This window comes from Phycodurus eques, chromosome 18 (assembly GCF_024500275.1).
Source record: "Phycodurus eques isolate BA_2022a chromosome 18, UOR_Pequ_1.1, whole genome shotgun sequence".
Taxonomy (NCBI): domain Eukaryota; kingdom Metazoa; phylum Chordata; class Actinopteri; order Syngnathiformes; family Syngnathidae; genus Phycodurus; species Phycodurus eques.
In genome coordinates, this window is record NC_084542.1 from 1892165 (window position 1) to 1910980 (window position 18816).

Below are 18816 nucleotides of genomic sequence, written 5' to 3' on the forward strand. Positions count from 1 at the left end.
AAAAAAAAAAAAACCCATTACCCAGTAACTTATTTTGATCCAAAATAACTTCTTGAGTGTGTATTAGCAATGTGCTTTTGATCCAAAATAACTTCTTGAGTGTGTATTAGCAATGTGCGTTTGAATGGAAGTGAAAAACGCATCGCAAAGCACCCTCAAGTTTTTCCGGCATGTCCCTGAACGCAGCACTGGTTCCAGCCGAACACTCAGCTGCGGCGGATTGGCATCCGAGCGGCTCAGCGCCGCGACACATCTCTTCAAGTACGTGACCAAACCCCCGAAACTGCCATTCCCCCCCCCCCCCCCCTCCCTCACTTTACTTTCAGTGAGTCGTCACCAGAAGTGGAGCAGCAATACTTTTGACCATGTAGAATTTTACTGCTGTGGGTTGCGATTTATTTAAAAAAAAAAAAATATTATTATTATTATTTTTTTTAAATTTGTTTGTACTTTTCTCGGCTGGTCTGACAAAACTGACACGCTGGGCTTGTCTCACTCACGTCTTCGCCTTGTAGCCTAGAACGGCGAACTTTGGTGAAAACTAGCAAGCAAGTCACACGTCGTCGAAATACCAGCCTGTCCGGGAAATATTCGACGTGACAACACTTTTCACCATGAGGTAAGAAGCCCCCCCCCCCCCCCGGTTTGCGTTAAATGTCACAAAAAGACCAACGAAGTTGGGAGCAGCGCATACTAGCTAAACAATGTCGATGTAGGCACCGATGCTCCCTCAAGTATGCTCCGAAGGTGATTGGGATAACGGAATAGCCACACAGTGCCATGTCTGCCGGGCTTGTTTTCAAGATGACGTTATGAAAATGGTGCCGGCTTTTGTGAAGGACGGCAACTTGCTTGTGCAGCATTCTTTCGAACGAGCGGGGTTGGGAATGGCGTGTGCTGTTTTCTGCGGCTTCTCCCACACAACACAGGAGGACACAAGAGGGATTATGATGGGGTGCTGTGTGTTTGATGCAACACACACACACACACGCACACACACACAATGGTTTCGACTCATACTCAATTTACTTTAAAAGGGGCCTTTGGTATCAAGAGATGCTTGTGATATCTCAATGTTATGGAAAGTGAAGACAATTTGCAATTTTGGTATTTTAGCAAAACACATTTCAGTCGGAACATGATTTGCTTTCGTGGGCCACATAACATTATGTGGTGGGCCGCGAATCGGGCCCCCGGGCCACCAGTTTGACACGGTCTCTTAAAGACCCACCGAATGACTGACTGTGAGAAGTGAAAGATAGAAATATGCTTATGACCCAAATGACAGTTTAGACTTAAATGTGCGGCGTTCACCTTCATAACCGTAATAGTCTGACACTGAGCTCCAAGAGGGATTCTCCCTTAAACATGACATCAGGTGTTCATTTTGAGGCAAATTGCTGCTGTTGTGTAACATTGATGCATTGCTTCTCTGAGCGCACCAAGAACATAATGCTGGCTGACTTTGAAAAGGGCAACAATGATCCCAAGCTGCAGGAATGCATCTGCTCCATTTCGTTTCGTTCCCTGACGGCCTCAATGCAAAAGTGTGTGGTTTTGATTTCTTTTTAATCTGGAATGAAACCTATTGTGAATTTGTTAAATATGAGAAATTAAGAGTGGATAAGACTTTTTTTTTTTTTTTTTTTTTTAAATGAAAGGCCTTAATTGCATCCAGTTGTAGGCCAAACTGAAGTGAACAAAAGCTTTAGTTGTTGCTAAAGAGCAGCTTGCTGTGCACGTTCCAGCATGACAACAACTTTCTTTTATTGTTCTGATTTCCCCCCCACCCCCTCTTCATATCAGTACAGTATTATGATTTCTGATAGATCATGAGATTTTAAAATGTGTATCTTTTGGAAGTGGATCTGCTGACAGCACTGAAAAACTGATGACAGCAGAGGAGAACTGGCTTGTGAACTTGCTTTTCTCCTTGAATTTTTTTTATTTGTTTCTGCCAGGGGCAGATCTGTATCCAGAAGGGTGGTATTTTTGTGTGTCTGTATGAATGGCAGTCCCAGCTGCTCACAGCCGACTCATGCAGGACACCGAGAGGCAGAGGGGCCGCACAGCCCCACTTAACATTTGTATAAAATCTGCTTGTACTTCATAGTCGAGTCTCCACTTAAAAATGTCCATTGTTTTACATTCAGTTTTAATTATTGCTGTTGCCACATTGTACTGAGCAGCCAGGTCCGATACGTTTCACTTTCCCACATCAATCCTTTCAGGTTCGCGTCAATGGTTGTCATTTTTTTTTTTTTTTTCATCTTTGGCACCATCATATTTTCAGGACCTGTTCGTGAAAACTTGGGTCAAACTAAATTCAGACTGACTAACAACTGCCTAAGGCCTGGTACACACACAAATTTGATCTACTACAGACCCCAAACATAAATAGAAAGAGGAAAAAAAAAAAAATCATTCATTCAACATTTTTGGTCGTCATGTCTGTGGTGTGCTCTGAGAATCTCAACAAAGCAGACCACACACACAAAGATTCTATTGTACCATCGATTTCGAAGTCTCGCGCGATCACACGTGATCTCACAAAACGGAAGATTGGCTACATTGTGTTTCACGTCACCATTCTCAGCGTCACGACACGGGGGAAGTTGGCGTTCCCAACGCACGAAGAGTTTTGGTCGTAAATGTTGAAGGCATTCATTATTTAAGCTTGTTAGCCCCGACCTGTTTCAGACCCTAAAATTGGGACGAATCCACTCTTAACACGCATCAGACGTAAGGACAATCCATCCGTCCTTCCATTTTCTACACTGCTTATTAGACTTTACGCCAATCTGATCGGTGCTATCGGTATCGGCCGATAATTAGCGTCTCATAAGTCGCCGATCCGATCAATGACGCCATCGATCGGCTCCGCACAAGACATTTAACTCCGCGTCTTCGTCGCGTATGAATCCAAAAGCTAGTTTATTTTTAGCCATGTCACATGTCTTGTTGCGCATTACTGTAACTATCTGACGGCCAATAAAGTTTTTTCAAGCTTGTCGATGAAAACACACGTCGTCGGTGTTGGGACTATTTTGCGGTGTCTCAGACAAACAACACGTAAGTTATGAGCAGTCTTTGCACAACTGAAGTAATTGCAATGAAGTCATTTAATTACAGTAAGTTAGCACCCATGATTTCTGTCATGTAATGTTGAGCTGACCTAAACGTATGTCAGTGGCCAATCCTTGAATGCCCCCTAGAGGTCATTGGTGTTTTAACTTAAAATAAAATAAATGAACAAGTCATGTAAATAGACACATTGCTCCATCTTGTGATCGGTTATCGTTTTTTTTTTTTTTTTTTTTTTTTTTATAAACTTGGTGATCGCGCCCAAAAATCCTGATCGTGTAAAGCCTACTGCTTATCCTCACTATCGTTGCGGGTATGCTGGAGCCTATCCCAGCTAACCTACAGGCAGGAGGTGGGGTACACCCTGAACTGGTTGCCAGATAGGTGCAGGACACATACAAACTAACAACCATTCACACGCATATTCATACCTACGGACAATGTAGAGTCTTCAATTAAACCTACCATGCGTGTTTTGGGATGTGGGAGGAAAATGGGAGCACCCGGAGAAAACCCACGCAGGTACGGGGAGAACATCCAAACTCCACACAACCCGAGTCCTCAGAACTGTGAGGCAGATGTCCTCACCAGTCGACCACCGTGCCACCACCTAAGGCCAATCTTACAGTATAATCTTACAAGATTTCAACTCGTCTGGCGTTTGATTTGCTTTGTCGGGAAGGGGGAGAATCGGCACAAAAACAGGCCGATTGTCTTTAAGTGTGTATTGGACCTAAAGAAAGGCCTCCTAGGTTAATGGCAACATGCAAAAAAAAAAAAAAAAAGACTAATATTGCTGCTTTTTGCCGTGCACACAGAGTCACCTAGGGTAAAAAAGGGTCAATTTTGGTAAAAAGTTGGGGTGGGGGAGGCGCCCATGCCCCGCAGGCCTCCTTGGTTCCACCGCCTCTGGCTATTTTCCTTATCAATAAAACTTTTTTTTTTTTGGGGGGGGGGGCTGGAACAGATTAAAAGTATTTCCATTCATTTCTACGAGGAAAGATGATTTGAGTGTTTTGGTTTAGGAGCGTAGTCACAGAACAAGTTAAACTCATATCTCAAGGCCCCTCTGTATACACACTACATATTATGTGTTCAACTTCGAAATATTCAACAACATTTTCTACAAAAGCACATACTATAGCGCAAATATTCAAAGAAACATGGAGCACCTAACATCTTGCCAAGGTAGAAAAAGAAGACATCCAAATATTGCAACTGGACTTTTGAAACCTAAAGGCTGTGCAGTTTAGTGTGTTAATTGGTGTGACCCAAGTACGACCAAAGTGTTGCTTATTATTTAGATCTGGATCCAGAATTATTGCGGTGATCCAAATTTTACGTTTCATTGTATTCTTGCCAATCTCGTTCCATCTGTTAAGGTCAACGGTACCAGGACAGAGCTCATTCCTAAAATAAAGAAATGGTGGCAGTCAGTTGACTTGCCTGCAACGTGTTAAGCCGCACATAATGCTGATGTCGGCTTATTGAGGCGAGGAAGATAAGCGACATCGTCAGGGTTACTGAACTGTGACGAGTCACTGTAACAAGCCTTGACAACTGTGGACAGGCGACGTGCCTCCCAGGCGCTGCAGTTGACACCACAGATAAAAGAGAGAAGCGGAGACCTGTTTACTTGCAGCGTCGGAACTCCTGAGTTTGAGTTGGCCTGTGACCAGTAATGTTGTTGGATCTAAACGAGGCATTAGAGTGGTCGGCCCGAGGCCAATTTGGATTGGAAATGAATTCATTCAATGTCTTTCTTTCAGGGCTGTGACGTTTGCATGTGAGATCTTAAAGCGAGTGGTTATCAACAGGGGCTTTCAAAAGTTTGAGTCACTTTTGGGGGTAAAAAAAAAAAAAAAAGGTGGACAACAATTTGGAAAAACAGTTATAATGTCTTTGGCTGTGTGCAAGTCACTTTTACCCATACTTGCTGCTCTGTAACCTTGTGACAACGCGTCACGGCTGAGATGACTGCTCAACTCAAGTGACATGAGCAACTTCAGCGTGGTTTGGAGTAGTACACATGAAATCGTCACAGAAATTTGAAAGTATACAGCACCTGCAAACGTATTTAATTTGAAAAATAACCTTTTAAATTGTAAGGAAAAAAAATCCTCCCTTTCGTTGTGCAAGTCAGAACTCGACCAACATTTCATGTCTTTATGCGCGATATCATAAGTGGGCCTCCAAATGATTGAATCTACGAGGGTTTTTGTGGTTTGTTTTGTGACGCCGCCAGTGGGCTACCCGATGGGAATGAAATAGAAATGTGAATAAAAGAAAAGTGCTAATGACCACAGAACCAAAATAGACATAACCGTGTAAAGAAACTTGCCACTGCTGAACGTGTAACGGAAGGTCATCTAACTCTGTTGTCTCTTTTGCTGTATTTTGTTATAGTTAATAAGTGCCAAAATCTGTTCATGCAAGCCGAGCATAATATCACGGATGAAGGATGTTGATGTGGTTCAGCACTTTCCTTTGAAGTTGTCAAAGATTTGGATCATGCTGCTTTCCTCACCACCATCTGCTTCTCACACCCCACACCCCTTCACTCCTGAGATTTTTTTTTCCCCGACAATCCATTGTTAATCTCCCCCTCATACCCCTCTCTAGTCTCCAAATTGACTGATTTTCTTTGAGGGAGAATTTTAAAAAGATTCTTTTATGTCCTAGGTCAATCTTACGTCTCGTGCTATTTGGCAGCTGATTACAGAGTGACTGTTGTCAAAATTCAGCCCTATCTATCGCTGAGGCTTGTTTTTGTATCCCTTTCACATGTGGAAGATGCTTCTTCAGTCACTTAGGATCGCATCCAAAGAACCTCGCCCTCACCAGTCCATTTTATTTTCATTCACTCGTCTGGTTGTCTCATTGGAGTAATGTAGTTCTTTTCCCAATGATGAACAGAGCAGATCATAATGTGATTGTAAGAACATCGTCATTGAAGATCTGATTCCGCTCTTTTATTTTCCATTCCTGTTTCCATTTTTTTGGGGGTGGGGGAGGTGAAACTTTTTCCTTATAAAGTTAAGGTCTTCTTATTAATAAACCATTTTGTCATATGGCCTTGTAGTTTTTTTTACAAATGGCAAAAACAGATGTTTCAGAGTGATCTAAGTTGCGACTCATTTGTTACATGGTCATATTGACCTCACTACTGGAAAGGTTTATGCCTTTTTACTTTTCACACACTCAAACATCCAGTCACCTACTATATTTAATCAGTGTCACAAGATTCATGAGCATCAACCTGGTATTCCTGCTATGGAAATCATCTGTTACCTCTGAGCTGCTAACGACAAATGATGGAACTTGTCAGTGGAGATTTTCTATTGATTATTATCAGGGATAATGTTTTTATTTTGATTTTTTTTTTTTACGTCATGCTGTTCTCAAACCATCGGCCAAGTGAAAACAAAACAATGGCATAGATGTGACTGTAGCACTGACAGACAGATTTTTTTTTTTTTTTTTTTTTTTTTACAAAGCTCTAAATATTTCCTTCAGTTTGTGTGTGTGGTTGACAGAAGGCTTGTTTATTTAACCCGCAAGACAGCGTCCTTGCCATCCTGCGGCTTTGGTAAGTTCCTGCCACTGACATCACTTACTGGGAATGAGAGGATGGAATGCTGTGAACTTACAGTTGGGTGTCAAGACGAAGGCCAGGGTTAACTTGGAAACAAAAGTTGCAGAGGCTGCCCAGTTTTTTTGTTTGTCTTGCCTTATGGAGTGAGAGACAGACTATGTGTCTGTCGGGTTGTAAAGAATGAGAACCTTTGATTTTTTTTTTTTAACATATTCACAAACAGTACCATCAGCTAACGTGATATGATTAATGCATGGTTAAATAACTTGCTTGTCTTGAAATGACTCTCGTATCTAAATTGACTGCTCGAGCGTCTCTTCTCTATGGTCACCTTTGACTTTGTGAAGCTGTACATGTTTGTTTTCAGATATGTGAATCTGCCCAATAAACTGCAGGCCGGTCATGATGTTGTACAACTCTAACCAGTGGCATGCCCACAGTGCGCTCAGCTGTGTGATTTACTTTAGAGGAGCCATCCTAGCAGACTGAGCCAATGGCTCATCAGTGTCATGGAGGTATCTATGTGAATGGATGTGGGATGTGAATTTATAGATTTTATCCTTACAAGGAATAGGCCTAATTGATTACCCGATTAATTGATCATTAAGCATTCTGCACTTTGTTGAGAACTGTTTGTTGTTGAGTCTTGTCTTGAAGCCACGGACCAGTCTTTACAACTTTGCGGTATAAAGAAGAACCACATGACTTTGGCTATGGGAAGTTAAGCTACATCTACGCCCTCATTTGCATGACTCTTGGAGAATCTTTATTTTATATATAAACGGAGCATCCATGAAAGGCTCAGTTGTTGCATCATATTCAAAATGAGAGAATATTTGCAACAAAAAAAAACCCCACAAAGCAAAGTTTCTCAGTATGAACAATAAATATCAATTGAATATACTGTAGGTAGAAAATGATTTGCAAAGTGCTTTCTGTTTTTATTTACGTTTTACGTCCCACCTTCATTGGAATTGGGGGTTGTGCAATATGCACCTGCAATCTTAATTTCAAAACAAAACAAAAAAAACCCCTGCAGATTAGCATCTGGAAAAGGCGTAGTTGAGGTCCAAGACAAACTACGCCTGATATTACACAATTTATCATTGACAAACCACCAGTGATGTTCCTAAGCAAGATTCTCTTAATAATTGGGCTGTTCAGAGAGAGAGGAATACTGTTGCAACAAACTCACCAGTTCATCAGTGTTGCCTCAGTTCACATTCCTTTGGCTATATATTACATTTCCTGTTTGCTCAAAGACCCGACACGCAGCTTTACATTTGTATGGATTTCGAAGCAGTAATGGAAACACAAAACATCATGACCAGCTATCTTAAGCATCCCGTGCTGGCTGTATTGACCCCGGAGACATTGAGGACAACTGCTCATTTGTCTTGTCTGTCAGTGCCTTGAAAGAATTTTCTTTTCATGCTCCTGAGATTCTTCCTGTGAACCACATATATGATTCAGGAACTCCCCAAATACAATTCGCTAATTACTTCTTGGAAAACTACTGTGTCGGAAAGCACAAGAAAAGATACTAAATGAACACAGTACCACACGTGGGCACGTAAGGATAATAGGACTGCGGAGATTAAATTAATTGCTGCTGATCAGATCCTAAAACTTAAGGCATAAATCTTCCATCCTACAGCCTCAAGTGCATGCTTGACACCAAAGTATGTTGATTTTTGGGGCAGTAGTACCTCATCTGTAATGACTTGGGCTTAGGAGAGGGTGAAATATAAAAAATGGCAACATGTTACAGAGAGAGGTTAGTCTGGGTCCTGGCTACTGTCGAGGTTCTCTCTCGCTCGCTCTCTTTCATGCTCTTTCTCTCTCTCTCAGGTTACACACACACACACACACACACAAGGCTATCACTTTATAATTTTTCCCGTAAAACTCTTAGCCCCACAAATCGTAGATTTGACTAGAACCCTGAAATGAATGTTTGTTTTAGTGCACAAAATTCACTGGTTGGTTCATGTGGGTCAAACAAAGTAACAAACAAATCCCACTCGAGAAAAATTAGCACTAGTTGGATTTTTTGAATTTATTTTATTTTTTTTAACATTTTTGTCCTCTTAGCTAGCATCTGTTAAATGGTTTGAGTCCATCATAGGTAGTACATGTTAAATGACCTCCCATCTACTTTTCATTTCCAAGACTGTCTGACAGTTGGCTTCAATAAATTATCAGGGCTAGTTCAAAGATATGCTGTCTAATTAGTGTAAAAGTGACCTTGTACAGTATGGAAAAATATGGTTAAAAAGGCCAGGTAATTTTATGTTGACAAAATAACAATCAATTATAGCCTCACAAGTCTATGAATGAAGTTAGGAAACAAAGAATTATATGCAAAGGTGGGAAGAGGTAAAGCAAAGCGAAGGGAGGACTGCGTTGTTACACACTTTATCCACTTCTCAGTCATGCGCCATTTGGCTTCCATAATGACCCAAGCATGAACAAACCTCCATTCCTCTGGACAATGGCTGTTCACCAGCGGCAAGAATCATCTTACCCATCCGCTGTGCTCAACAAGTTGGACTGAGCCTAGTCTGCACAGAGAAGACAATGCAGTCAGGTTCATATTTTATATGAACCTTATATTTTATATAAGGCACAGACCCTTCTTCCAGACTAGAAAAGTAATTAAACTGTTTGGAAAACGATTCTTTTTAATGGCAGAGTGTGTCAGGTTGTGCCATTTTGTGACAAATCAAGCAGCTAAAAAGATCAAATTTTCAAATTTCGATTGGAAATTTGCAACATGAAAAGGGACAACATTAACTAAGTGTAGTCAACTAGCCAAATCATTTGTAAACAAAACAAAAAAGTGACACTGTCGAACTCACTAAAAACATGAACTACGTTTAAATCAAGTTAACGACTTTTTGGGTGTTTTTATTTAAAAAAAAAAAAAAAAAAATTCTTATTCACAATCTTCAACCACGAATCAAAAAGACAGGTGGAGAGTTGTGTAGCTGATGGAACTTCCATATCAGACAAATGTTATTGTATTCAAAGAAATGTAAAAAACCAATACTTTTACTTGGATAAATGATGACTCATATGGTGATAATGGTGGCAAAGAAGCCACACAAAACCGTAAAAGTTAATCCTTAACTTAATCCTTTGATCGTTACTGAACCGAGATCTCCTTTTGAAGTGTATTTTACTCCAAATTTTGGTCAAATGTCAAATTGAATGACCGCACAGGTGTTTGACTTCCAAAAACATGCATGGTAGGTTGCTTGAAGACGAACTGTATTGTGCCCATTGACTGGCTGGCGACCTGTTTAGGGTGTACCCCGCCTAACGCCTGGAGTCAGCTGATCTAGGCGCCAGCACACCTGTGACCGTTGTAGTGGGCATGCGCTCCGCAAATCAAGGCGCCACAGAGACTCGCACCCACTTGAGAACCCTACTCCTCCATAGCTACCATGCTGTGAGACGGCGACTAGGACAGTGCCTGGTCTACGTCAAGTGGACCTTAACCTAATTAGCAGCTTCCCGTCAAATCTTGATTCCTGTCTTCAAAAGACGCCTTCCCGGACCAAATGGTTGGGGAAGACTATGTTGTTCATATTCACCCATGCGCGTGAGGCTCCACCCACTGGCGTTGAGAGGAACTGCAAGCGCCAAAACTTGTGGACGTGCCTTTTGATGTTTGTTAACGGAAGATAAAATGTCTGTTTTTATATCTTGCAAACTGTGTAGAAATATTCCAAATGTATGCCTTGGTGTCTGTGTCCCCATTCTCACTTTGACCGGTCCTCTGCAAGATTTTGAAAGCGGTTCATGATTTGAAATCAAACAGTTCGAAATGTTGTATTGAACAATAAGCAACCCATCTGCCACGACCAAAGTTGAAACAATGATTCTATGCATGAGAGTACAAAGTTGGGCGTGTTTGAGATTAATATTATTAAAAAAAAAAAAAAAACATTTACTAAAATTTGCAGACAAGATTCAGGCTGGTGGGCGAGGTCTTCTCCAAGTCAGTCATAAAATTCCATTCTTGGTCGTATTTTGTGCGTGTTCTGAATTTAAGTGAACCTCTGTAACCTAGGACTCAAAATGTCGTAGAGTGTAGCAACCTCCAGATCATGAGACTGATTAAAAAGGTTTGTCGTCATTTCGCCTAAAGTGAAGCTTGAAAAAGACATTAGTTTGATTTGAACAATTAAATCTAAATTATAACAAACCGGAAGTAACGCAAAGGTAGCTCCCGGCTTATTACTTTATTCTAAATTAATTACGATTGTTATTTGAGCCATAATCGCTACACCGTACTGAGGATAAGTGGTACGGAAAATGGATGGATGGATTCTGTATTTCTTTATTAGGTAGTTTGCCAAAAGGAAGCAATACAAATACAGTATAGTATATTGCAGTCTAATTATATGCATTATATTTTGTATGTCAGGACAATTGTATTATTAGAAAAAGTACTTTATTAATATCTTCAGGCTTCTGGTCTTGTTCGTATAAAACAGCGATATCTCCTCAGTTTGGTTGTCAGGAGCAACTTGGACTTTATTTTAGTTTTTTTTTTTTTTTGGTCTGGTTTTTATTTATATACAGCGCTTTGTATACAACTGCGGTTGTTTTTTAATTATGCTCCATAAAGTTCAATTGATTTGTGACAGGAATGTACCACTTAAATCATAAGAGACATATGAAAAAGTGATGACTGTTCTTGTTTATCAACAAGCCTTATCATGCCCTCGTTCATGCAAGGCTGTGTGTCTCTCAGAAAATTGCTTTCTAATAGATTTTGGTCCAAATAAGACATGCGCCACTGTGTGCAGTGACGACAAGCACTGTGTGTACTTACTGAATAATTCATTTTGGTTGGCTAAGGGAGCATTTTGCACCCAGCTCACAGTAGCTATGGGTTTACTTGAATTTTCTGCATAGATTTGGGCTGTGCATTGCTGATTTATGGAAGGAGAGGGACGAGGAGGAAGAAGAAAGTCATATATTTAGTTGCGCAAAATCGTTTATCGTTGATTTGTTTGCCAGTTGGCCAGCAGATTATGTGCATTATCGCCTCCTAGAGAAGAGTGAACCAGGAGGAAAGGAAACTCGGGATATACATTCCTGTATTGATTATTGACCGTAACCTACAGTCCTTACTTTTGTGCTCTGTTTAACAATTCTCTGAATCTTAACGTCTTCCACGAACGAGCTCTCATCTAGAAAATGAGACCCTAATGAAACTTCCAGAGGTCTCCAATACAATGCTTTCTCTCCGTCTGCTAACAGCTTTTGAGCAGCAGCTGTGAAACTGTGAGCTGCCGGGGTGACCATATATTGACACTTGAGATGATGTACACACAGTTGGGTGTTTGTTTGTTGTTCGTTTTTTCAATGGACCCACTCCTTCCCTAATTACTCTGGACAACCCCTCTGTTATTATCCTTATGCTTTGCTTTGACTGTTTCCAAAATCATTTTGATGCAACATTTTAAATGTACTCTGACTTAAATGCAGTGTTATTCAGCTTTCCCCTGTGTTTTTGACATATCAGAGTAAGTGCTGTTGCCACGCATGTAACCTCAGGCAGCAGATGTCATTGGGTTGCATGGCAGGCTGTAATGCCTTCTACATCCTAATGCCCCAAACCCTGCCAGCCAGGCTTTGTGTGTTGGTATATGTTTTAGAGGGAGCTGTGTGATAATCCAGTCCAAACTAGATGCTCTCTGCTTGCTCTCACATTCACTGCAGTTCTCCCAGTCCAATAATGACTGCCAACAAATGAAAAGCATATTGCCTTTTTTAATGGTTTATTTCTTAAACACAACTGGCCTCCCTAAACCTGTCTGAATCCAGTGTTTAAATTGCAGATGATCATCATTTGATGTGCAAATGATGTAGGATGACACTTTGGATGATTATTTACTTGTCTACAGTATATGCAGGTATACCTTTTTATAAACAGAATTCTTGTGTTCGCCATAACACAATTGTTATTTTTAACCGAGTCTTCCCGAGGTGTCAATTTGGAAGGTTACTGTGATGTGTTCTTGTCTGTGCCATTTATATGAATCAGTGTTTGGCACGTGTATTTGTGAGCACTACCACTAAAACAGGTGGCTGCTCTGTTTGTCCATCTGTCTGCTTTTGTCCCCAGCAGCTGTCTGTGCTTGTTGTTTTTACTCAAGTCGAGACTCACAAACTAACCTCTGTAGTCTGTCGTTCTGTCCGTACATCCCCGTAAAAGACGTGTTCCTACCGAGTAAGAGTTTTGCACTTCACTTAGGCAGTCTTCATGTGTAATTTAGTTGTTGTCCGGACCAAAGCAGAACATGGTACATTGTGTGCTTTCATCTGTAAGGACTTGGGCTTTGGAACCGTAGGGCTATGGTTTGAGTCCCACTGCGGACAAAATGTAAAAATGGCAACTAGTTGTTGGAGAGATGCTTTTCTTCTTCCTGAGCAAGGCACAAACTGTGCAGAAGTACCAGTAATACAAAGATGTGCTTTTATTTGTGACAGTGGGTATTGCAGTACTTTTTTAGTACCGGTACACCATGCACTCCTGCACTGCTACAGGACACAAGTTTTCTGGCTTTGTGGATGTTTGTGCTGTAGCAAGTGCGGTCGTAGTTAATTAGTAGTAGTCAGAGGTGGGTCGTAACATGCTACATTTACTCCATTACATTTACTCAAGTAACATTTTCGGGAAACTGTACTTGTCAGAGTACTTTAAATGCACTGTACTTTTTACTTGAGTATTTATGTGAAGGATTGATACTTTTACTCAGTTACAATGATCGACATGCTGTTCACTACTTTTATTTATCCATTCTTACGTATGCACGTCTGCTTTTAGACTCCATCTTCGACTTCCGCCAATCCAACGTTACCACAGTGATGTTTGACTCAAGTCCACCAATCAAACAAGGCAGTCACATGACCGCGCACGTAGCCTCCGCAAGCCAATCAAAATGACTCATTTTGGGGGGTGAAGAGCTGCGCGAGTGAGTTTACTTTCCACACTCCAAAAAAACAACAGCTTTATCATGCAGCTCTTAAATTGTGACTGCCCAGACTTGGATACTTCAGCCCACTTCTAACTTGAGAAAACACTTTGCGGTAAGTTGTACATGTTTCTATTGTTGTTTTGGAAGTGGATATGGCAACATTAGCCCTATCCCTATGGTGTTGAACAATCACTAAGTCAGCAAACAGCTTCTTCATTAAGTCATTTATGCCCAATGCGTGCAAATGCCCAATGCATGTTGTTGGTGTTTGGGCAGTTAACAATTTAAATGGTGGCAGGTGTGTGTGTCGACTCCCATATATTGTTAGTTATTAAAATTCTATTGGATGTTCATGCTCTGATTTATTAAAAAAAAAAAAAATCTGAAGTTACTCACAAACTCCTTGTAGTTTTTTCATTGAGTACTTTTGAGTAATCTTACTCAAGTAAATATTTGGATGATTACTTTTTACTTGAGTCATATTATTCTAAAGTAACTGTACTCTTACATGAGTACAATATTTGGCTACTCTACCCACCACTGGTAGTAGTTAATTGATTAAGAAACGTGTCTAAATACACTTTTTTCCATATTATGTGCTCACATTGGTTTCTGTGTTCGACAACAGTACAACATAACTTTCCAAATGTCAGGCTGGTAACCTCAGCATGTGTTTGAGACCTGAAGCAATGTCTGCTCTTCTGTCTTAGCCAAGTCTGCTCTTATCAGCTGAAGATAAAGAGAACTTCACTCAGGCTTATCTCTCTCTTTTTTCATTCCCCTCAGCTTTTATACTTTCCCTCCCCGTCTTTGTGTTCTGCCCCCATTTCTTTCTTTTTTTTTTTTTTTACATTAGTATTCCCATCAAATTACAGAGATTTAATGTGTCTGAGTCATTCAGCACAAAGATGGTGGGGTGGCATGTGACATCTACGACTCTGCATGTGAGTCTCTGGGCGTGAGCTGTGGCCGACGGCAGCGCCTGTCTTTGTTTTACTGTTCTCCGGGCATTCAATAAATAAATGTCTGAAAAGTGTGTCGGCGAATGTGGCTCTCCTTTTCCACATGCAAGGGCATTGCAGTAAACAAACATACTTTAAAAAAACACAAAGAGATATTGCTTTTAAAAAATTGCGGGGACAGGGTCCTGTATAATCGAGCGAGAAACCAGTTGACGAAAAGAAATTAACATTGCAAAGAGGAACTATGCAGTAAAGTTGGAAAAACATCTATCCATCCATCCATCCATCCATTTTCTGAGCCACTTCTCCTCACTAGGGTCGCGGGCGTGCTGGAGCCTATCCCAGCTATCATCGAGCAGGAGGCGGAGTACACCCTGAACTGGTTGCCAGCCAATCGCAGGTTGGAAAAACAGTTGAGCACTAACGACTCTAAATTAGTCTGGCATGCATTCCAATCGCTGACAAATTACAAGCGACGATCCCAACAAGCTGGGAACAATAGCACACTAGCCAACGACTTGAATACCTTCTACTGCAGATTTGAAAAGAACACTTTAACACCCCACGCCCACCCAACCGCACCACCGACCACCATCACACCACCGACTTCTGTGTTAACCATCCGCGAACAGGATGTGAAACGCATCTTCAAACAACAAAAGATTAACAAAGAGGCAGGTCCAGACGATGTGTCCCCATCCTGCCTCAAAGTCTGCGCGGAACCAGCTCACTCCAGTCTTCACACAGATAATCAAGAGATCTCTGGAACTGTGCAAAGTACCATCCTGTTTAAAATGCTCCACCATCATTCCAGTCCCCAAGAAACCTACAGTCTCGGGGCTAAATGACTGCAGGCCTGTCGCCTTGACATCTGTGGTCATCAAGTCTTTTGAACGTTTCGTGCTGGACCACCTCAAGAGTGTCACAGGTCCCCTGCTGGACCCCCTGCAGTTTGCCTACTGAGCGAACAGGTCTGCGGACGATGCAGTCAACATGGGACTGCACTTCATCCTAGAACACCTCGACAGTGCAGGGACCTACGGGAGGATCCTGTTCGTGGCCTTCAGCTCAGCGTTCAACACCATCATCACAGAACTCCTTTCCTCCAAGCTTCTCCAGCTCAGCGTCTCGCCTGCTATCTGCCAGAGGATTTACGGCTTTCTGACGGGCAGGACACAGCAGGTCAGGCTGGGGGAGGGCACCTCATCCACACGCAGCATCAGCACTGGGGTGCCCCAAGGTTGTGTCCTGTCTCCGCTGCTCTTCTCTCTGTACACGAACGACTGCACCTCAACGCACCCGGCTGTCAAACTCCTGAAGTTCGCAGATGACACCACTGTCGTCGGCCTCATCAAGGACGGTGACAAGTCTGCATATCGACAGGAAGCGGAGCGGCCGGAGCTGTGGTGTGGCCGACACAACCTGGAGCTGAACACGCTGAAGACTGTAGAGATGATCGTGGACTTCAGAAGGCATCATTCGCCACAGCTGCCCCTCACGTTGTCCGGCTGCCTTGTGTCAACTGTCGAGACCTTCAAGTTCCTGGGAATTACAGTCTCTCAGGACCTGAAGTGGCCAATCAACATCAACTCCGTCCTCAAAAACGCCCAGCAGAGGATGTACTTCCTGCGGCTTCTGAGGAAGCACGGCCTGTCACAGGAGCTGTTGAGGCAGTTCTACACACCAGTCATCGTATCAGTCCTGTGTTCTTCCACCACAGTCTGGTTTGGTGCTGCTACAAAAAAGGACAAACTCCGACTGCAACGGACAATCAAAACTGCTGAAAGGATTGTCGGTACCCCCCTACCCACCCTTGAGGACTTGCACGCTGCCAGAACTAAGACAAAAGCGTGCAAAATCCTCTCGGACCATCCACATCCCGGTCACCAGCTCTTCCGGCTCATTCCCTCAGGTAGGCCCTACCGATCAATGCAAACTCGAACTAGCAGACATTCCAACAGTTTCTTCCCTCTTGCGATCAACTTCTTAAACACTTAACCTGCAATTCCATTGCAACATGCTGGCAATTTCTTTTGTCTATAGTTTGTCACATTTCTGTGGGGCCATTTATACATTACTCGTGCACTCACTATAGTAGTCTCGCCACGCTGCACTATTTGCATATCTATTTGCATATTTGTTGTTGACCAATACTGGCCACTCATGACAGAGTAGCATCTGCTCCATTTGCACACTGACTGAGGAGTATCTGCAACATTTGCACAATCAAAATTGTCCCAGATTATCGCACTACTCGCTCGGCGCCCTTTGCACAATGGTCATTGCACCGGACTATTGCAATATTAGTCGTTCAAACTGCTCTAAGGTCTAGAGGACTCTGCATCTTTTTGCACAATTGTCCAAAAAAAATTAAATAAATAAATAATAATGTACCGGCATTACCAGATAACGAGCAACCCTTAATTGCTCAGTGACTGTTTTTTGTCCATGTCTTTATGTCCCAAAAGTATTGTCTGTCAATTGACTGTCTGTTGTCGTACTAGAGGGGCTCCAACTACCGGAGACACATTCCTTGTGTATTTTTTGGACATACTTAACAAATAAAGATGATTCTGGAGCTGATAAATGCACAGCCCTGACACTAATGTATAAATACGTCACGAAATGCTAAGATGCACAAAGGATGTTAAGTGGGAACTGACCACTGAGAGCTCTTAATAAAAGTGCATATAATACTGTATTATTATTATTACACCATTATGAGCCAAAACAAAGGTGTTGAACAAACACAACCTCTAAAACGATTCAGTTAAGATTTGTTAAATTAAGCTATGTAAAATTGTTTGAGACTTCACTGTTGTGTCAAGATGCCAAACAGAAAACGTGAAACTCAAACTTTATTTTTCTTAAGTTCAGCACTTCATTTGGAAATGTATAACTTTCTTTTTATTTACTTGCACTTAGTGTGAAATTCAGCCTTATTACATTACACAGTTGTGCTCATATGTTTGATTACCAAGGCAGAATTTCTAACCTGTGTGGAAGTCTTTATTATGCTCTGTCATTATATCAGTGCCGTAAAACAAAATAAAAACATCAATGGTATCGTTTATCTTGAAAGCGTTTTGGAAATTACATTGTTCTAAAAAAATTAGTCTTGTGGCAAGCCTAAACCCATATATTGATAGTAGACTTGACACTGATTTGATCGAGCTGATCGGTATCGGCCGATATTTAGCATTTTATGCTGATCGGTTTTAATGTCATAAAGAAATTCACTCCGCATCGCCGCGTGCGCAGTATATTTGAATCCCAAACCTAGTTTATCTTTACCCTTGTTGCGTGTCTTTTGACGTAGTACTGTAAATATCTGATGGCCAAAAAGTTATTTTAAAAAAAAAAAAAAAAAAAATAAAGACAATAGTGGGACGGACAACACGTCGGAGATAGACAACACTGTTCCACGGCCAGGACGAAAACCACGCTGCTTCTTCTGGATCTGAGATTCGACTTCCTGACTGACCCTCCTCTCCAGCACCCCTGAATAGACCTTACCAGGGAGGCTGAGGAGTGTAATCCCCCTGTAGTTGGAACACACCCTCCGGTCCAAAAAGGCCCGGTAGGACCTTCTCCTTCAGCTTGACGGCAGCCCTCACCGTTGGTGTCCATCAACGGGTTCGGGGATTGCCGCCACGACAGGCACCGACCACCTTACAGCTCCTTCTGACAGGTGATTCTGCAAGACGTTCCCAGCAGACCCTCACAATACGTTTGGGCCTGCCACGTCGGACCGGCATCTTCCCACACATCGGAGCCAACTCACCACCAGGATGTGATCAGTTGACAGCTCCGCCCCTCTCTTCACCCGAGTGTCCAAGACATGCGGCCACTCCACTCCAGAGTGGAAGAGAGTCCCAACCCCTCTCAAGAGGACTGGTACCAGAGCCCAAGCTGTGTGTGGAGGCGAGTCCGACTATATCTAGTCGGACCTTCTCGACCTCACACACCAGCTCGGGCTCCTTCCCTGCCAGAGAGGTGACATTCCATAGCCAGCTTCTGTAGCCGGAGATCGGATCGCCAAGGTCTCCGCCTTCGGCCACCACCCAGGTCGCACTGCACCTGACCCCTATGGCGCCTCCCACAGGTGGTGAGCCCATGGGAAGGGTGCCACGTTTACAATCATCGAAAATACTCTCACTAATTAGGCTTTCGACCA

The 18816-nt window shown here is 42.3% G+C and overlaps 1 protein-coding gene across 1 annotated transcript in view; it reads left to right on the forward strand.

The window, feature by feature from the left end:
- The first annotated feature begins 245 nt into the window (after positions 1-245).
- enah (ENAH actin regulator) overlaps positions 246-18816 on the forward strand; it is a 126147-nt gene continuing 107576 nt past the window's right edge. The window contains exon 1 of the mRNA XM_061705180.1: positions 246-619. Within this exon, the coding sequence (XP_061561164.1) occupies positions 615-619 (5 nt within the window). The 5' untranslated portion in view covers positions 246-614. The remainder of the gene's footprint in view (positions 620-18816) is intronic.